The sequence below is a fragment of the Passer montanus genome, unplaced genomic scaffold (assembly GCF_014805655.1).
Source record: "Passer montanus isolate IOZ18808 unplaced genomic scaffold, ASM1480565v1 scaffold19, whole genome shotgun sequence".
Taxonomy (NCBI): Eukaryota; Metazoa; Chordata; class Aves; order Passeriformes; family Passeridae; genus Passer; species Passer montanus.
The window spans coordinates 5552174-5573401 of NW_024366480.1; the positions used below are offsets into that span (position 1 = coordinate 5552174).

Here is a 21228-nt window from a genome sequence, read left to right on the forward strand (position 1 = left end):
TTCTAAAAATAGTATTTTCTTGTAAGATTGTTAAATGCTTTCAAGTCCATCAGAAAATGAGAGAGGTAGGATGAAGTTTCTGACTTGTTTTTTACAACTTAGCATCCAAAATATTGAGTAAACCAAGTTTTTATCTGGAACCTGTTTAGGATCTAGAACATTTGCCCACAGAGCAGTCCATCTTACCCAGTGCAAGAATTATAAGCCATACACTGTCCCACGTGAAGTGGCTTCAGATCAGTTTCACTGCCTTTAGGACAGGATTCTTTTGTATTGTGAAATCATCCCTCTCCTTATCCCAAACCTCACAAAGAGTTTCTTTCCATCTTGGTCAGATATCAAGGAAATGTTCTGCCTAAAGCAGCAGATACCAAGACTAAATCAAAGATTATGTAAGACCTATTTCTCTGCTTCTCTTCTGTGAAGGTTTCCTTAGGCACTTTATGGAATTCCTCTCTGGCTATGCAAAAATCCCAGAAAGAACTGTTTTCAAAGCAGACAATTCTAAGCATTGTTTTTTGAAAGTTTCTCTGGCAATGTTTTCTAATGTTTTTGCAATTCAGTATAAGTATTGACAAACTGGAGAGAGCAATCAGATCACTTCTGATTATCTGTCCTAGTAAGAGTCTGGGAGACTTTGAAAGCACATTTTTTTCCAGACAGTAATTACACTCTTGGTTTTGAAAACAGGTGAGTCTCTGCAAAAGACAGCAAAGATTAATGCCTTTAAGAAATCCAAAACCTTAACACTGCAATTCCAGAAGGCTGTGTTTGAACAACAGTTTTATAGTTGCTTACTGTTTTTCTTTAAAAGCATTCAGAAAAAGCTTATGGGCCAGAATTGAGCTGTTGAATATCATAATTTGAAAACAGATTTCTAATCTCATCAAGGAATTTAAGGCTACGTCTAGACCAGCAAGCAAAATAGGGCCAGGACATAGTCTTGATCATCTGTATTGTTTGAACAGCTTGTGTTCTCTTTGGCATAGGTTTGTGCTGGACACACTGAAAAGGTGCCCCTGATTCGGATCAGGGACAATTCAGGAGATGGCATAAATTGGGGTCCGTTTCCTCCAGGCAGGATGCCTGATAAAACCCTGTTTTGGGAAGGATGTAAGCTAGTGTAAGCTAGCCTGCTGTGTGTATGCAGACTGTCAAGGCCAGAGCACAGGCCTAACACATTTGATTAACTGCTCTAGGTGCGGCTCAGAACTCTTCATTAGATACAAGGACCATATTAAATTTAACAGAATCATAGAATCTCCTGAGCTGGAAGGCACCCAAAACAATCATCAAAGTTGAACTCCTGGCCCTGCACAGAACACCTCCAAGATTCACACCATGTGTCTGAGAGCATTATCCAAACACTTCTTGGACTCTGTCAGGCTTGGTGCTATGACCATTTCCCTGGGGAGCTGTTCCAGTGCCCAACCAGCCTCTGGGTGAAGAACGTTTTTATAATATCCAACCTAAACCTCCCCTGACACAGCTTCAGGCCATTCCCTCAGGTCCTGTCACTGAGGGACCACAGAGAAGAGATCAGTGTCTCCCCCTCCTCTTCCCCTTGCAAGGAAGCTCCAGATTGCAACGAGTTCTCCTCTCAGTCTCCTCTTCTCTGGAGTGAACACACCAAGTAACCTGATCTGCTTCTCATATGGCTTCTCCTCAAGGCCCTTCACCTTGTTCATTGCCATTGTTTGGGTGCTCTCTGATACCTTTGTATCTTTCTTATTTTGTGGTGCCCAAATTTGCCCCCAGCACTGGAGGTGAGGCTGCCCAGTGCAGAGCAGAGCAGGACAATCCCCTCCCTTGCCCAGCTGGTGATGCTGTGCCCGATGCCCCCCAGGACAATGCTGGACCTCCTGGCTGCGAGAGCACTGCTGGCTCATGGTCAACTTGTCTGTGACTCCCAGGTCCCTTTTTGTGGTGCCAGTCTCCAGACTCTTGTTTCCCAGTCTGTATGTACAATCCCCATCCCAGGTGCAGATTCCAGCACTTGTCTTTGCTAAACTTCATATGGTTGGTGATTTCCAAGATCTCTGATTTGTCAGTCTCTCTGCTGAGCCTTCTGCGTTCAAGGGAGTCAGGAGCTTCTCCTAATCTAGTGTCATCAGCAAACTTAGAATACCTTTGACATTCCAGCCTCTGATTTGTCAAAGTCTCTCTGTTGAGCCTTCTGTGTTCAAGGGAGCCAGGAGCATCTCCTAATCTAGTGTCATCAGCAAACTTAGAATACCTTTGACATTCCAGGTGTCTGTCAGTCTGACTCTCGTCAGCTGGCTAACATAGTATATTTTTAAGAATACTATTTCATGGCTAAGATTCTCATACTTCACCATTGGCTTTAAATTACAAATATATATAGATATCTTACTGTAATTTCTTTTCTAATGTCTTATTTTTCTCTTGTGGTTTTTTTTTTTTTTTAAAGAACCTTTTTCTTTATTTTTGAGAATACTATTTCGTGGCTAGGACTCTCATACTCCACCATTGGCTTAAATTACAAATATATATAGATATCTTACTGTAATTTCTTTTCTAATGTCTTATTTTTCTCTTGTGTTTTTTAAGGTCTTTCTTCTTTATCTTTGAGAATGTATTCCTCTAAAATTTATGCATCTTTCCTTTTCCTTTTTTCATTGGAAAACTGAAGTGTCTGAAAACATATTTACAATAAGACCTGCCTACAGCTCTTGGTTTCCTCAAGAGGTTTGCTGGATTTTGGATAGTCCAGAAAGCAATGTTCCTGTGTGAGCTTCGCCCTTTATCCTGCTCTTGTTCATAGTTTAGTGCTGTTAAGCCAAAGGAAACAGCCTGGCTGCCACCTTCACTCTGCTCTTGCTGTAGGCTGTGGGCTGCCACATAGCTGGGGTTGTGTGCTGATTTTGTTCTTCTTTTTGTTCGAATAATGGTATTGTTATGTCATTATGCACATATTATTTAGACTAGGATTTGTTTGGACTTTATTTCCCCCTTTATTTTATTCTTCCCCCTTTGCATCTGGCTGTACATTCTCTTTGGGGAGGACGTATTAAAAATTATTATTGTCTTATAAGACACCTTGAGAACCCTATTTTTACTGCATATCTATTCATTGACACATACAATTTCATAACTTGCTTTTACATAATGTCTGTTTTAAAATACTGTTGAACACATTTAACTGGATGTGTGTGAGATTAGATTCGTGTATATGTACATATAAAGAAAACTTCCAGTAATTTCTGTTTCCTGTTAAGGAAGAAGGTTGTATGGTTTACTCTCTAAATTTTACTCTGAAGTCAACCTTTCTATTAGCTCAGAAAGGAACCACATCTGACATAAAATACCCAGTTTTTCTGAGAATGATCCATTTGTGGCACTGCCAAAAGGCAGGCTGGGTAGAAGGATGGTTTCTACTGGAGAGGGTATCAAGTATCTGCCAAGAAAAATTAGTGAATGAGGGTTTGGATGGCCAGAAAGGATTCAGAGTGCTGATGAAGGAAGTGCTCATGACCACTCTGGATTTATTTTGAGGCACTATAAACCACTCATAACTCTCCTAGTATGTATTTCTCAATGGTTTTTTTGCTAAGAGAGGAATTGCAAAAAAACAAAGTCCCTGCTATGGGATGGCTTTCTCCAAGGGTTTTTTGCTGGTTAGGACTGTAGCAAAGATGTCTTCTCTGCTGCTTTTAGAGAAGGGGAAAACTCCCAAGCCTTTAATTGAAGAAAATAGTTTTAGAGCTCTACTGGGCAAAAAAAATAGAGGTTTGTGAATGAATTTTTAATATCAGCCATTTGTACTAATATTTGGTATATCCACTTAAATCTAGATCCTTTTCTTCTCATTTAAATTCCCTTTCCTACTTTTCTCAAAAAGATGGCCAAGAGAAGGTGTCTGACTGAAGTCTGCATCATTACTGGCAGGAGTACACAGCAAAACATTTTGTGGTACAGAAGCCTTTAGACAGCAGCCAAGAAGCAAACTTTAGTAATTCATAACACTTTCCTAGATAACTGCACAGTGAAACTGTAGCAACCAGCCTCTTTAAGGACACTGATTTCTTTAATAAGGGCAACTATTGTAATACATTCCACTTAAATAGAACTATACATCTTGGAAAGGACACAAAAAAAGGTGTCTCAAAGGCACATTCAACTCAGGAAATGGTGACTCTCTCTTCTGTGTAATTTTTATATTAAAATGCAAAATATTTCTGTTTCCACTGATGACATAGGACCTTTATTGAATGGTAATATCACTTATAAAACAATGCATTAATTACTGTTTTCTATAGGATAGGAACTCACGGATTCTCTGGGTATTATTTTTGAAAAAATGGATCATTGAAATAGGTTGTTCTGCAAGCAATGAAAAACTTACTTCCCCCACCAGCCTGTATCTGCAAATGAGCTTCCACTAAGAGAGATTCTATGACTTCTCCTGCAATCTTTCCCCAAAGAGGCATGCATAAGATCTCTCTCCAGGGATCTGTTTTCCAAACAGTTTTAGAAACTAAATAGCTTTAGTTTCCTACTGCTCTGTCAAATTTGATCTGATTTAGCCTTCAGACAGCAGCCAAGAAGCAAACTTTAGTAATTCATAACACTTTCCTAGATAACTGCACAGTGAAACTGTAGCAACCAGCCTCTTTAAGGACACTGATTTCTTTAATAAGGGCAACTATTGTAATACATTCCACTTAAATAGAACTATACATCTTGGAAAGGACACAAAAAAGGTGTCTCAAAGGCACATTCAACTCAGGAAATGGTGACTCTCTCTTCTGTGTAATTTTTATATTAAAATGCAAAATATTTCTGTTTCCACTGATGACATAGGACCTTTATTGAATGGTAATATCACTTATAAAACAATGCATTAATTACTGTTTTCTATAGGATAGGAACTCACTGATTCTCTGGGTATTATTTTTGAAAAATGGATCATTGAAATAGGTTCTTCTGCAAGCACTGAAAAACTTACTTCCCCCACCAGCCTGTATCTGCAAATGAGCTTCCACTAGGAGAGATTCTATGACTTCTCCTGCAATCTTTCCCCAAAGAGGCATGCATAAGATCTCTCTCCAGGGATCTGTTTTCCAAACAGTTTTAGAAACTAAATAGCTTTAGTTTCCTACTGCTCTGTCAAATTTGATCTGATTTTAAAAATACTGAAAAGAGAGACACATGACTAAAAGCACACATCAATCATATTTCCTTTGAGAACTTGGATTAAAAATAGCATTACTGGATAAGGAGCTCGAATTTTCTGATTCTTAGTAAAACTTTGCTTAAGATAAAGTTGAAGATACTAGCTCTTCACAGCCATGTTTTTCCTACACCTCTAGTATTTTTACACGCAAGATAACATTGAAACTGAGAACTGTTTTCTGTGTCATCTGTTTTCTTTGACTGAATTCTTAGAGGTTTTAGTTAATAAAAAATACAGCATGTGATGTTATCATCTGACATGTAAGTTAACATAATGTTAATAAGACACAGAAATACAAATTCTCTTTTACTATTTCCCTGCCTTCCTCTTTACCCACATCCGATCCCAATCCTCCCTGGTTGATAAATGTTCTAATGAGAGTCAGTGTGTACTAACACGTAACAACAAAGAGAACTGAAGGAAAAAACTTTCAGGTTACCACTTCGTTCAGTCTTTTGTGCTTGTGTGCCCATATCCACTCCTCCCTTGGTGATAAATGTACTGAGAGTCAGTGAGTACTAACACATAACAACAAAGAGAGCTGAAGGAAAAACCTTTCAGGTTACCACTTCGTTCAGTCTTTTGTGCTTGTGTGCCCAGGCAAGGCCATTATGGCTCTCTGAGTTTTGTTTTGTACCTCTCCATCTGCTGATCCAAACTCTCATTTATATTTTCCCTTGTAACTTCCCTGAGAAGTACACTCAGTATTTTTCAATGTCTACTTCTGTATGAACCAGCTCTTATCTTTCCCTCTGGGTTGTGGGTAAGCTGTAAGTCTTCATTTGCTTTTGAGTGCACTGCATTAATTCCATAGTTAAGTTACTGGCAGAATATGTATTGCAAAATCTTCATAAAGAAACAATAATGCCTTCCTTTTATGAAATCAATTTCAGGCCTTACTGATAGGTAGGGGAAAAGGAGTACACATTTTTTTCTACACTCAGAAAAATTTGCTCTAGAGACATTTGCTGAGCACTAAAGCTCTAGCAACAGCTTTTGCATGTATTTGAAAATCTGTTTAAGAAGCAAAAATATTCATTTTAGCCTTTATGTATTGGTGATTTAAAAAAAAAAATCATTTCCTCTGGGTTCCAGAAATATTCCACAGTTTTGTGGATTGTTTAAAATGGCATCTCATGGGAACTTTTTTGTAAGAAACACTGTACTGAAAAGAATAATAAAGGTCTAAGTTCTGTGCAAGAACTTCATTGAAATAGAAAATTCTCTATAAATTTTCAGGCCTACATGGACCCCATAGCTTCCAGTTCTGGTTAATTTTTCAGATATCTACTATTTAGATGTCAGAGCAAAATTTGGATAAGTGATATTGTCATCAGTGTAGAATGCCATTTCTGAGGAAAGGAAAGGTCTCTTATCCTGGACCACTGGTAGATCAGGTTCCCTTGGGACACCTGAAAGTATATATGTGAGAAGAAGAGGCGCACAGCACTGAGGGCAGAACTTCAATTTTCCAAACAATAAGTGTTTATATGATATATGGATGCATTAATTCTTTGGTATGCTTTTGCTGGTAATAAGTTTTAAGTCAATCAGTAAATAAGAGCTTATTATTTAAAACACAATTTTGATGAGTCAAGTACTTTTACGGTGGACCAATCAAGACCCTAGAATTAAAGTTTCTCCTTTTACCTCTTAAAACCAAACCCTACCTGTGTGATTAGCTGCTTTTACCCTCTAGTCTCCCAAAACCTTCCATCTGAAACCTGTCCTTTTCTGTCTTCCCCTTTTTACTCTTTGTCTGCACTGTTTATCCGTCAACTGGCTGACAGTGTCTTTACATCCAAAATGCAAAGCAGACAGATGGCCATCTCAGGAAAGAACATGACTAAGAGCACCAGCATCAGCGGGGAGATGTACACGCTGGAGAAGAACGACGGCAGCCAGTCAGACACGGCAGTGGGCACTGTTGGTGGTGGCAGCAAAAAGAGGCGCTCCAGCATTGGCGCGAAGATGGTCGCCATCGTGGGGCTGTCGAGAAAGAGCCGGAGCACGTCACAACTCAGCCAGACTGGTAGGAACTAGATTGTTTTTCTCTCTCTCAAATTATCAGTTAAATGTATGTAATACTTATGTATTTACAGTTTAATCATTTGAAAACCCTGTTGGAGTTGCCTCATCAGCAATATTCTATGGAATGAAGAAAATGGTCAATTATCTTTTTTCCTCTGAACATTTACCAAACCTTTTTTTTTTTTAAGCAAAGATCCTTTTCAGGTTGGACTGAAGCTTTTATCTTCTGCTTGCTGGAACCTGCTTAATACACTAATTCCTTACTTTTCAGCTTCTCAGGAAACGACATGAGCTGTACTTTCATTTGAGGGAATTCCTTACTGAAGTTTCTGAAGGGTCGCTGAAATGCTGCAAGATGCCTTTGGTTTTGTCACAGATAGCGTTTGTGTATTTCAACACGACATTTTTCCACCATTAAATATGCAACCTTATTTTGAAACAAGGAAATTTTCCTGAGCAAAATTATATGTTATGTTACTTCAGTGAAAATATTTTATTGTGTTTTAATTACTTTCTTTTCAGCCTACAAGTGTATTCGCCATTCATAGAAATTTTCCTCATTTCTGTTTCTCTTAATTCAAATTGGATACTTCAATGTGCTCCCTAGGAAAATGGAGAGTTTTTCTACTTTGATGCCTAAAGCATTTAAAATCTGACTCTTTTTTTTCTATTTCTTTCTATTCTGGGGAAAATCCATATAATGCACTCTGAAAAGCTCAATGTCAAATAATGACACTGTATAGGACAAGTGTATTTTACATGGAAAAAAATTACTTGTGTTTGAATAACATTCATATAAAAGAAGTATTTAAGCAATTTATATAAGTATGCATATATATAAAAAGTATACATTTCAAGGTATATACAGAAGATTTGTTGTATTCTCAGTATTTAAGAAAAAATTGTTGTGATGTTTTCATACAGTTCAACATAAGTTTACAGTGCCCTGATGTGTGAAGTACCATCTGAAGGTCTCCATTGTGCTAACCACCGCTCAAACATAGATAAGAGATTTCTCAGTTCTTTCCAAACCAAAGTGATAAGAGTTTTAATATACAACAAAATGGAGCAAAACAATGATTTGTACTGTCAGAAACTGTGGTAAATTTTTCAAGTAAACTTTTGGGAAGTGTGGGCAGGATTTCAAGTACTGTAAAGAGTAGAACTGAAAAAGAAAGGAAAGAAGGAAAGGTAACAATGTGGGAGAGAGTGGGAAGCTTGACTGTGTGACTTATTGAATGCAGTATGAACAGGAGGGAATGAAGAAGAGGGGAAAGAATGTCTGTAGAGAAAGCCCTGAATATCATGCAGACGCTGATGATCCATCAATAGGCAAGTCTTTGCAGCAGACTTATGTTTTATCAGTTCACTTGCAGGTTATGGAAAGGACAGGTCCATGTACATTTCTATTTTCTTTGAAATAAATGACAGATAAAAGATGAAGTCACCTTTAGACAAATCTGTGAAGTGCCTGGTTAGACAAGAAAAAAAATTAATCACTTGCTTACCTGGAAGTCTAAATTTCTTCCTTGTGATAGTACAGAGCTATGTAACTGTATAGATTATCATTTGAATATCAAATAATATGTAATGCACTACATTACTTTTCATTATCTAATCTGGTCTCTCTTGCCATAAGAGCTATTAAATGAAGGCTGTCAGCTCTTTGTACGTTGCTTAAGTATGTCTCAGCACTAGAGAGAGTCTGTATTGTGTGTCTGGTCTAGATCTGATTTAAATACCATGGTGTCTTTGTTATTTGGTACTTTTAAGCTGAAGTTTTTCTCTCTGTTATATCCAATCAGTTGCCCAGTGATTGATTAGATCCTCCAGTCAGGGACAAATGTGAAATATAACTGTCTCAAAGAGTTCTCAAAGTCTTTAGACCCACTGACCGTGAATAGGGTGTTGAGACAAACTCTTGGGTGAGGAGCTGTAAGTCGGTGCTGTTAGAGGAGCAGCAGGAGCTGGGGAGCTGGCATGGCTCTGGCTGGCAGCCTCTGTCCCTTGGCTGCTCCCCAGGACTGGCCTGTGCCTGGCCACGACCAGAGCAGCCAGAGCAGCTCCTGCTGCCGTCTCCTGGAAAAGCCCCTCGTGTTGGCTGGGTATGGGGATACAGGTATGGGAAAGGGTGGTTTTGTGGAGCTGTTACTGCACACCTGCTCCTGCTGCTCTATTGGACAAACATCTCCAAGAGGCCCTGTTTGGTGGCCGCATGTGGCTGCTGCTACAGGACAGCACAAGCACCTCTCAATAGCTGGGTCACATACGCATTGCTGGTTGTGGTGAGCAGGCCTGTGGCTGCATGTCAGGCCCTGGAGGAGCTGTGTGCATGGTGCTGTGTCTACAGTGACACACAATGTGATGGCTCGTTGGATTGGTGAGGGTGACGTCACACCATGAAGAAATACCTTGCATGTCTTCAGATCCCTCACAATGAAAATGGTGTGACACCAGAAGAGGTTGCCCTGTGGATGCCCCATCCCTGGAAATGTTAGAGGCAAGGTTAGATGGGGCTCTGAGCAACCCAAGTGGAAGGTGTCTCTGCCCCTCCTGCAGGGGGGTTGTAGCTAGAAGGAGTTTAATGTTCCTTCCAAACCAAAGTGTTCTGTTTCCATCCATTGGTACATCTTACAGAAAATGCTGGACAATAACATTGTACATTGATACCAGAGGATTAAAACCTGCAAATAAGGTTATTAATTTATAAAGGTTATTAACTTTATAAATTTCTCTGGCTTGTCTCATCATATTCCTTTTCTCGGATGATGGGTGCCTGCACAAGGAATCATGTATTGGTACAATCTGAAACCAAAACACTAATTTCCTCTAGGTGTCTTGTAAGCACAGTTTTCTGGAACTGAGAGGCAGGAGATATTCAGATGTCAGGGCACTGGTGCCATGTAGAAACTGGATTAAGTATGGAAAACTTTCTTAGGTACTTTCTGAAGATATATTGTTCAATGGACTGGCTAAGTATTTCCTTACATATCAGGCTTGAAAAAGCATACAAATATCAGAAGATAACAAATATCAGAAGGAATGGAAATCAGTGTAGAAATGTCTATTTGTATCTCTGAAGCTTTTTTCAAGTGTTTTGTAAAGTACAGTTTTACTTCAGTGGTTTTCTTCATTCATATTTTATAACTAAATCTATGTCAGAAGTTTTTCTGAAAGTAGGTCATCATAACTGTTTTCAGGACTGTGTATCAGACTTTCAATACATGCCTTATAAGGTCAGTCTAAAATGCCTTTTCAAATAATATTTATATTGTTTCTTGTTATTTCATAGTGCTAAGAACTTGACACTGAAAATAGATACAGAAATGTAGTTTCTACTCTGTCTGTATTCCTTTTCAGGTAGGAACACTTGTTTTATGGGTAAAGAGCATAACACAAAAGTAATTTTTCATAAGGTAGCTTTTACTTAAGACTTCAGCAAATGACAAGATTCTGAGGAGTAGAGTAGCAAGATAAATTAGAATTTATTTTATTTCTGGTTCCTGTACATTTCCTGTGCCCCAAAACCATCTAAAGGTATACCCTGCATTCTTGAGTCAAACTATCAATTGTGAAGCTAAAATTTGATGGGTTAGAATGAGTTTGTGTTGTAACGTTCAGGTCCTGAGTTCCACATGTGGAAAAGATGGCTTTCTTTACAGAAGAAGATAGAATGAAAAATGCAATTTTTGACAGGCTTAGCTATTCATATCTGGAATGAAATTGTTTTCCTGCTGGTCAGCTGTGAGGAAACTGATAGGAGTTCTGTAGAGATGCAGACCTAATTCTCAGTTATATTTCATTAATGAGTAAAATCTTTGTCATCCTCTTATCATGCCATCTTAGGCATTCCTTTCAATCTACACACACTGTCTCTGGCAGGCAGACACCTGGGTGCCTTCATTGCCCTTATTTAGCTGACATTTCTCTTTCAGCGAAGTAAATATTTTGTCTTTTCTTTAGTTAGCCAAAACCTATTGTGTTTGTAGGTTGATTATAGCCAAAAGCCAAAGCAGTTTAATGCATGTTTTCAGAATTTGGGGCACCCCATGGATCATATATACTAAGACATCACATGTGTATGTTGGGTCACCCCCATGAGTCCAGCGCACTCTCAGGGACTGAGTCCCATTCTGTCTTTGGGAATGCAATTACAATAGGTGGAATCTGTTAAAAGAGATGAAAAAAAGAAGTAACAGCACAACTTGAGAGTGACCAGTGCAGTAATGCCTGCAGAGAGGTGTAACTGTGTTTGGATAGAAATCAGAGCCTTCGTGTGTCTCTGCAGAGTGTTGCTCCACGTTGCTGCACATGTAAACATATCAGGTGGTGCTGGGGGCAGCTGATGCTGCATGAACTGCACTTGCTTTGTGCCAACATGATGCTCCATGTCACCTAAGAACCCTTGCTAGGATGTGAAATGTGGCATGAAGTTATAGTGCTGTGAAAGTGGAATTTTGAGACAGTGTTAGGAGGTATTCTGGCATCCTTCATAATTTTGCTGAGGTTAAGCTTTGCCATATATTATTGAAATTATAGTTCTCTATAGGAAAAGTACAAACAGCAGCTGATTCTGTGCCAAAAAAATGAAAAGTGATGTTGTGTGAACTCAATAGTTTTTATCAAAATGAGTTGTTTCCATTTAATAAATTCTGTAGAGGTCCCAAGTGAAAAGAGATTAAAGTATTTAGAAATGTTGACGTTTGATGGCTTCATCTTAGAAGAAATGCAAGAGAACTAGGTCTCATACCAAAACATTTGAATGAGATTTTATTTTATTTGTGTTTAAAACTAAATTTTGGATTCTGTATGGTTTGAAGAGTGTTGAAAATGCAGACTGAAGTGCTGTACTTATATGTTAGGAACCAATGACGTAGCTGTAGAGCAATTTCCTCAACTTATGGAATAATTGAGAGGAATCTATTGGTAATATTTGTCTTGGTGTGGTATAGAACTTCACTTTTCTCAAGTCAAAATTTGATTTATATAAAATAGTCTTCTACTACATATATAGTCAATGTTGTTCCTATTAAAAAGAGGGTGCTTAATCACTTGGAATCGTGGTGACTACAAGAGAAACTACACTGATTGCCTTTCATTGTCTAAAATGAGATAGCATATGGTAAGCATACAATTTACTGAATAAAAGTGTATGTGTTTACATAAGAGACATAATGGTTTACAATGTTTACATAATTGTTATTTTCTATCCCTAGAATTAATTTATGTGATCAAAGTGGCAACTGAAATTGTCATCTACTACTTTTAATTTGGACATGTATTTTAATTTTTTTTAAATTATATATATAATACAGGCAATTTGAAACAAGGCATTTGTTTGGGGGCTTATTTCCTCTTCTATTCCAGAGACAGACTGCTAATGTAATAGATTACTTAATGTGTAGTATTACACTTGCATCAATATTCTTGATGTGTATTCTGATTTACATTCAAAATTAACACATAATACATTGATAGAAATATAGAATTAGCAGTTACAAGAGATTAGGGTACATTTATCTTATTCATTAGTTGAGAATTGCAAACTGAATCCTTTACCAAACAGAAAGCACTGTTATAATAAATACATTACCAAGAGCATTAATCAGCTTTTACTAAATAAGCTCTGAAAAGTATGCTAATAAATAAAGAGACTCTAATTGCAAACTAAAAAGGCTATAAAATGTCATTAAAGTCTGTTGTTTACCTCTATGTGTAGGAAAAGACTAGAGAAGGAGATATGGTAGTACAAAATTGATGCAGCTCTCCTTAAGAGATTTTCTGTAGAGGAAGTAGGTGTATATTTGAGTCTTCACATGTTCACAAAGCTTTTCTGAGAGGTGGATGCAGTGACAACAAACACAGAGTTGAGATGCCAGAACCGAGCTCCAGCCAATGCTAGCTGTGATCTTACAGAAGTCCTCTGGAAGACATTTCTTACACACCAAGTGTGGGAGACACTTTACACCATATATGAAGTGAAATTCCAGGAAAATGAGAAGGAAGCCCTATGGTAAAACTAGGGAGTAAGAATAAAAGGCTTAATTTTAGGGGAAAAGGTGTAGATCATGTACACCATACTGCCTCAGTCACAAATAACTCACCAAACTTTCCTGCAATATAATTATCAATTCGGTATACACCTGTAAGATTCCCATCTGCCTGTGGTAGAAATAGAGCTAATCCCCTGGTTGTAGGCATTTATGATATTTAAAATCCTTACTTAGCATTAAAAAAAATTTTTTCTACATTTCTTTACTTAAAAAGAAAGTTTCTTATATTACTACCATTAATAAGGGGGAAAAAGGAGAAAGTTCGAAGTGAGATCAGAACATTTAGCTTGACCTTCCACAAGATTTTTTTCTTTCAATAATTAGAGGTAAAAATAGAGAGAAATGTAGGGTGATCTTTCTTGGTAAGAATACTGCTAAACTATTTTTCTTTTTCAGAGCAGAAGAATTCTCATAAGATTCCTGCTAAAAAAATATACATCTCATAAAAACTCCCAAACTATAAAGTTGTTTTACTTCTGCTTTTACAGTAAACAAGATGTGGGGGCTTTTTGTGTTGTTACATAAGAAAAAATTTAGGCTTTTCTTAAGAAAGTTTCCATTTAGAAACTCCTTTTGGGATTTTTTAGTCCCTTAGTTAACATGTGATATAATATATGAGAATTTCTTGTTCATTATTCAGTGAAGGAGGGCTCTGATTTCAGTCTACTGAAACTTGAGAGTGGAAAAAAAGAACTTTATAGGGCAATCTCATACCTTGGCAATTATTCAGTTTTCACTTTGCCTGAAATGTCTGCGATATTTATCTGTAGTTACAGTTCTGTGTATGTATGTAGTTCATACTTCAAGGAAGAGAATTCAGTTGGGTTTTTTCTCAGTTTAAATAATATCTCTAGTCTTGTCAATTTTGTACATAGCCACCTCAATGAATACTCTTTGTATTATTCTAGAAGGAAAATATTAATCTATCCATTGCTCTTTGAGCCATTGTCACTAAATAACATAGGGATGTAAAGGGAGATTTACTTCAGATCTCCAAAGGCCAGCAGGAAAAGTGCTGTAGTACTTTGCTGTTGAGCAGTTATCAGAGACATGGTTTGCACACAAAAAAAAAAAAATATTACAGTTATATTTACAGATTCGTTAGAGCTGCATATTTTTTTAATTTAACATATCATAATAATACAGGATTTCTTTCTTTGTACTTAAATGAAATGCAGTATTAAATGTCTTTTGGCAAGCTGTATCTTAAATTTATGTCTTTAACACTACCCATGCTATCAATGCTATTAATAATCCTTTGATAAATGGAATTCTCTTTCTAAGGATAGAAGTGAATTCATAGAATTACCTGAAAGTAAAAAAGTCATGAAAATAGCCTCAAAACAAAAGGTGGTAGTAGAGGCATGCTGTGCTGTGCAGACTAATTCAGGGCAGCTCTCTGGCCTTGCCTGGTGTGACACATCACTGTGTCACAGAAGTTCATTTGACTGCACTCTCCTGTTGCCCATTTTAGCTGCTGCTGGCTCTGCCTTACAGCACAGCAATCCGTGCTCTCTGTAGGACAAAATGGGGAGGGGAAAGTCACGCAACTCCTGCTTTTAAACACCCCACAGGATGTACAGCCTGTGGGACATCATGCAGGTACTGAGAATACAGTTGTGCTATTCATATTTCCAGGCACTTTGTGTATAATGGACTGGGCTATGACTCACAGTGCACCTCCAGGCTCTTTAGACTGGCTTTGTCTTCCATGGAACAAGTGTCACGATACTATCACCCAAAACTGGCATGTGCCACTAACAATAAGCTCTTAACAGAGAACTATACAGGAGAAATTATATTAACAGAGTAATTTAAAATTATTTAAATGTACCATTGATAAATACACAGGCAACCATTTGATCAGGAAGCTGAACCTTTTGCTCACAATTGAGAACCCTAACTATTAGCTTACAGTCACGTCTCTTATCCATTCTTTACTTCTCATACTGGGTCATCCTTTTTCTTTTTTTGGGTGCTAGCAAAAACTCCAGTTTGCAAAATAGTGCATCTCAGGTATGTGCCAAATGGTGTACGCCAGGTATGGTCCAAGAAACTGGAAACTTTTTATTTTCCTTCAGCAAGGAGGGGTTCTGCACACAGATCTCCAGTCACAGATATATGTTGGTTAGTTCCAATATGAGACAGACATTTGGTCTCTGCTTCTTTAGAGACAATAAAATAAAGCAGCAGTCAAAACTAAATTTCTTGAGCCAAGTTCTGCAGCTGCATTTTTAAAAGCTTGCCAGATCTGTCCCTGAGGCAGAATGTGCAGGACCTGTGTTTTCTGAATGCTCGTGGGCTCTGCCATCTCCATGGTGGCAAGTCACTTGTTTCTCAGTTAGTATAGAATCAAAATTAGCAGGAAAATTAGGATAAAAATACTGAATCTGAGGAACTTTTTTTTTTTTTACTTTAGAATGAGATTACAGATTCCTGTGCATTTTAGGAACTGGTATCCAATACTAAACTTTTTTTTACATTCATATGTGACTTTGCAGTCTGTATAGAGAAATGAAACAAGCACAGGGGATGATAAGTAAAGAAAAAAAAAAAAGATAAATTGCTTGAGACCAGCAGAAGTCAATGGAGTGCCATAGTATAAACTTAAAAACTTGTCAATACTCTCTGTTTTAGCACAATGAAGAGGATTTTATGAAATTATTTTTTCTGTCCTTCTGGATTGCACTTTGTGCTTCTTAACTATGCTATTGGAGAACTCCAGGTTAAAGTATTAGTGTTTTTAAAATTTGAGAAAGTAAAACACATCCTTATACTTTACAAATACCAAATGCTTTGGCAATGGATACTAAGGAAATGGTTAGATTAAAAACATCCCAAGTGCATCTAAATTAAGTGGAAACATGAGAATCTAGCTCAAGGAGTGCAGTGGCAAACTGTATTTTTGATGCAGTATTTTATATTCTGGTAGTTTACAACTGAGAAATTCTTCCACTTTTTATTCCTGAATGTCAGTACAGGTTTTCTTATTGCCTTTTGAGTATTGCTTGAACAAATGATACAATTTTCTCTAATTCTGTTAGGCATATGTGAGTTCAGTTAAACTTGCTTTTCATGCTCATGGAGCCAAAAATTGTCATGGAGAACATTTCATAGAAGGACAAAAACATTTAAGTTGTTTGCAAACCATTTGTAATGCAATTTGTCTAGGAAAAGATGAATTGCCTCTTAACAAATGTGAAAAAATACCTTTTTCCTTATCACCTAAATAATTTGTGCATGGTTCTTTGTCTACCTATATAAGATAAACAGATCCTTTGGGAGATTTTTTTAGCAGTCTTATATTTTTTTGGTAAACTAAGCAAAACAAAGTTTCCTTAATGGTGGAAGTGGGGATTTGTCCTTTTATATCTACTTTCAGGAGTTTTTTTCTATGCTTGCAAGTGCTTGTGTGAATGACATTCAAATTTAACTGTCATGATCATTTCATTTCATGAAATGTTAAACTATATGTTTTCTTATACTAATTAAATCTCTGCTCCAAAAGTTACAATCAGATTTTATTCATTTTTGTAACTATAGTACTCTAATACTTTGGGTTTGCCCTTGTCTTGGTTAGAATTTGGTGCCAGCAAAAAATTATTTTTAGCTCAGTCTATGAAATCATGTTGAGACTTAATTGAAAATATTCACAGTAATAAGTACTGTTCTTGTTACTATTTGCTGCAGTAAGATCTGTCAAGAACAAATTTGTACTGTGAAGGAAAAATTACTTCCCTCTGATTAACTAAATTAATTGTTACCAGCATTATGGATTTTTTCATAAGGTGGATATCTTTAATATTTTTTAAAATTTTAAATTAATGCAATATCTTTTGTATAACCTGCATTGTCAATGCACTGCCCATTTAAATATTTGTGTAGAAAAGATAATATAGTAACACATTAAAAGAGCAAAGCTAAGTTCTATAGAAACTTTCTGGTTTAGATGTCCTAAAATTTGTAACTTACATGTTCTAGCAAGGCAATATTCGACTTTTTGTTTTTAAACAGCATAGAAATATGTTATGATATATGAACATCAGAAAAATACCATTGAATTTGAAGATCTAGTGAGAAGCATTTTTTTTCTTGAACAGGACAAAGAACTTCTTCCTGCTACCAGCTGTATTTCCTTGTTCTGTCACTCTTTCCCAGTTGCTGTGTCCTCTTGTTTCACTAGCAGTGCTGAGCTCCCTGCTGCTCTTGGACCTACCTACAGAGCAAGCATTTGGTTCATTCCTTGGCTGAGTTTGTAGGTAACTGAAAAATTTCTGGTCCTAATCTCTCTATGCCATGACTTGCATTAGTGACTGAAAATTGAGCTCACATCCAAAGGATGAAAATAAAATTGGTTTGTATGAATCTTCATAACTTGAAAGAAGAAAAATATTTAGGCAGACTTTTTATTGTTTGTCTGCTTTACAGACATTCTGATTTTATTTCCGATGTTGATTTTATTTCTGAGCTTGAATATTTTTTATGTATGTTGGAAATTAGCTAAGTACAGTGGTTACTAAAAAGCATATGAGTAGCTCCACTCAAGTTAGTAGTTCATTTGAGGAAATCTGACCCTCACACAGGGGAGGAAGACGTGAATCCACTTTTCACACACAGACACGTTTCTGTTCTGCCCTCTTTCTTTGGTAAGACCACTAAGGGACAAGAATTAGATGAATCTTCTTCGTCTCTGTCACTGCTGCCATTGCTGTGCTTTGTGGTTTAACTTCACTACCCAATCAATAGCCAAAGTCATGTCTCATCTGGAGGAGGACAGAAATGCAGGGGAGCTTAGAAAATTAATTGCAGTCACATATCTTGCAGTTTTCTTGCAGTTAAATAATGCACATGCAAGTCTGGACAGAATGGTTCCCTGTGCTCTTCCATCAGTGGCTGGAGACCATTTTGCCATAGGAGTTACCTTTAAAAGCAGCACTTTCAGCAGTGTGCAGGCTGAGAGCCTCCTCATGTGCTGTTACTGCACTGCCAAAGCCAGGTGCCAGCAGCTGGTAGCCCTCAGAGGTCAGGCTGCATGGAAGTCCACAGATCAATCATTTCAGCAGCTTTCCTATGAAGTCTTAAGTGCTCAGTGCTCAGTAGAAGTCATTAACTTGCATGCCTTTTGCTATTCCACTTAAGCAAATGCTTTCATGCGGCGTGTTGGCCGATTATAGGAATTGTTGAACAGAACCCTACTGGGAAAAGAATTCTTTGTCATTTTGAAATGAATTTTTTTCAGATGGTTAAAGCTGGATCCTGGATTTTACTATGCTTGTCTTTTCTCAGTGGGCAGATGAATCTAAGCATGTGTCAGTTTTGTCTAAGTTGCATTTTCTAACCTCTTCAGGATTAAGACAGAAAATTTTTGTCATTTGATTTGACCTTAGTGTCATCCTATACTCATCTGGCATTTGAAGGTATGCAGTATATGTGGAACGGAACCTGAAGGTCTCCTTCTGGAAAGACCTCTAAAGCTCTCAATCTTATGATCATTTAAGGTTTTAACTGTAAGGATAAATAAAATTATCACAGTCTCTGGTATTTTAAACATAGCCTGAGAAAATTATTTTGAGCAGTCACCCGTACATGATGGAGGATTTATTTGTCTGCATGCACTGTCCATAACTCCTTTCAACTTTATAATGCCTTGGTTAATTTCATTTACGTATGAATAAGTAGACCACAAAAATAAATAACTTGAGGAGAATAAGGTAGATGGCAGAGCAATGTGCTCATAATGAGTACCTACATATAAATCCTATTGCAGGCTCTGTTTCCACATTTTTTATTCTGATTTATAGCTTTGTGTTTCCTAATTATTTTCTTTTACACACACATTCATATATATATATATATATATATATATATATATATATATAAGTGTATATATTGGAGGGTATTTTCCTTTTGAAAAAAAAGGGGGGATATATATATATATATATATATATATAAGTGTGAACAGGAAATCACAGTCAGTGATTTACACAGGTAAAACTCATTAAAATCCTTGAACTTATTTTCCATTTAAATTTTTGGCATATGACCAAGAATTCTGTTTCCATATGAAAATACTTTGTAGGCAGTTAGTTAGCCATTTTCAGCTAATTTAATCTCCTTCTCTTTAGCAGAGTTAACTGTGTTTTCCAGCTCCACCTTCAGCCCATCAATTCCTGCTTTTCCTCTAGCTCTCATCCTGAGTTCTGACATGTCTGTCCAGTGTCTGAGCACCAAACATATTTGGTTGCTTTTTTTGTTTTCAGCACAGACAGTTTAGATATCACCAAAAGTAAGTGTCCTTGACCTGATATCAGATATGAAAAAAGTGACATCCTAGGAATTTTCTAGATTTTAGAAAAAAAGTCTTATTAATTAAAAATATTAAGAAGAAACTTTTCTGTACTGTGAAAACAGGTCTTTAAGGCATGGGCCTTAAATCAGTATGAAGGGAAGTTGCTAATATTGTGGGATAATACTGGCATCAAAGGAAGGTGGTGAGGTAGATCTGCTCAGTAAAAGTGTACAGGTCCAGGCTGAAGGGCTCAGGTCAGTGGCTGGTAGCAGGGAGCCTGTTGAAAGAAAAGACTTTCAGCAAAGATGAGCCACAGTCTGAGAGCAGCAGTGATTGATGAGGATGAACCAGAGCAGGAGGCAGCAATGCAGACTTTAATAATGTGAGACAAAGTCAAGAGGTGAGGGAAGTGGAGTGTGGAGAAATCCAGCAATTATAGCAGTGAAAGAGGGAGAAGAAGGCACACACAGGAGGGGACTAAATGACAGCATGGCTCTGGCTGCACATTAGAGTGTGGGAATCAGGAACAAGGCAGTTAGAGGAAGACTAGCAGCTGGGAAAAATTATAGCAAAAGACAAAAGCTTTTGTGAAGGAGAATTGTGTAGGACAGTTTGGAGTGACCAGGGCAATCCTGAGAAAGCAGAGTACATGAGCAACTCAGAGAGCAATTCCTGTTCTTATGCTTTCTTCTTCCCCATTCCTTGTAAGACTTAATTAGCTTTCTGCTGTTGCTTTGGGTCAGTAAAAATATTTACAGATTGTCAATGTATCCCCTAAAGTAAATTTAATAATAAAAAAGTGTTGTTGTTTCTAATAAGCAAAAATAGTAATTGAAAATCATTGCTTTGTTGGGGACAGGAAATGAGATTATAGTTTCACAAAGCCATCCTCAACACATTAAAAAATAAGACAGCTGTGTTAAATTCTCTTTTTATTTTGATTTAAAAGTTCATCCGGGTTTTTGTGTTACCTTAAGATGCCTCTGAGGTGTTTTTTTTTTAATATCCCTTTTAATTTCATAATGAAAAATAGAAAATGTTTGATTACTTGAAAAATAAATTAGATTCAACAGTCTCAAAGCATACCTGATTTAAATGTGCTTGAGTGGTACACACTTCTATCATGGATTTCTAATAAATACACATATATGGGCATATATGTATTCTCTGTGTACATATTTTAAGCTTGTATTTCTTCCTAACTTCAGTTTTTCTACAAATATTAGAAGCACTGGAGGCTACATCTCTTGTTGGAACAATAAGATCACATCTCTACAGCAGTTCTGGTTCAAACCTTCTGCATCCATGGAGGTCTCTGAGCTCCCTCCCACGTGCCCTCCCTCCTGTGGGACACGAGCTGTGCAAATGGGGTCTGGCACAGTCCAGCCTGAGCTCAGGCTCCTTGGTTTCATGAAAACCCTAGGAAGTTAACACCTCCATCTACCATGGATGTAAATGAAAATGTTACTTGGGTTGAAAAGTTAGTTAGAGGAGAATGCCCCCATAGGAGGACAGGTAACTGTGTGAGAACCTTTTACTAGGGGATGCTGAGGAATTGCACCCCTGTCTTTTGTGCTGGGCAGCTGCAGTGACCCTGCCTGGCTGCAGCACTGGCACTGCTGGGTTCTTGGTGCATCAGGACAGGATAACCAATATTG

The 21228-nt window shown here is 37.4% G+C and overlaps 1 protein-coding gene across 50 annotated transcripts in view; it reads left to right on the forward strand.

Annotated features, from left to right (window-relative positions):
• Positions 1–21228, forward strand: part of RIMS2 (regulating synaptic membrane exocytosis 2) — a 453673-nt gene that overhangs the window by 393040 nt on the left and 39405 nt on the right. For 34 of the 50 annotated variants that reach the window (XM_039706150.1, XM_039706103.1, XM_039706152.1 and 31 more), the window contains one exon: positions 6988–7229. The exons of 12 other annotated variants lie outside the window; for them this stretch is intronic. In XM_039706150.1, the coding sequence (XP_039562084.1) occupies positions 6988–7229 (242 nt within the window). Of the gene's footprint in view, positions 1–6987; positions 7230–7499; positions 7637–21228 lie in introns of those variants that run through there. 4 more of the 50 variants (XM_039706109.1, XM_039706124.1, XM_039706137.1 and 1 more) reach the window with 3 other exon arrangements.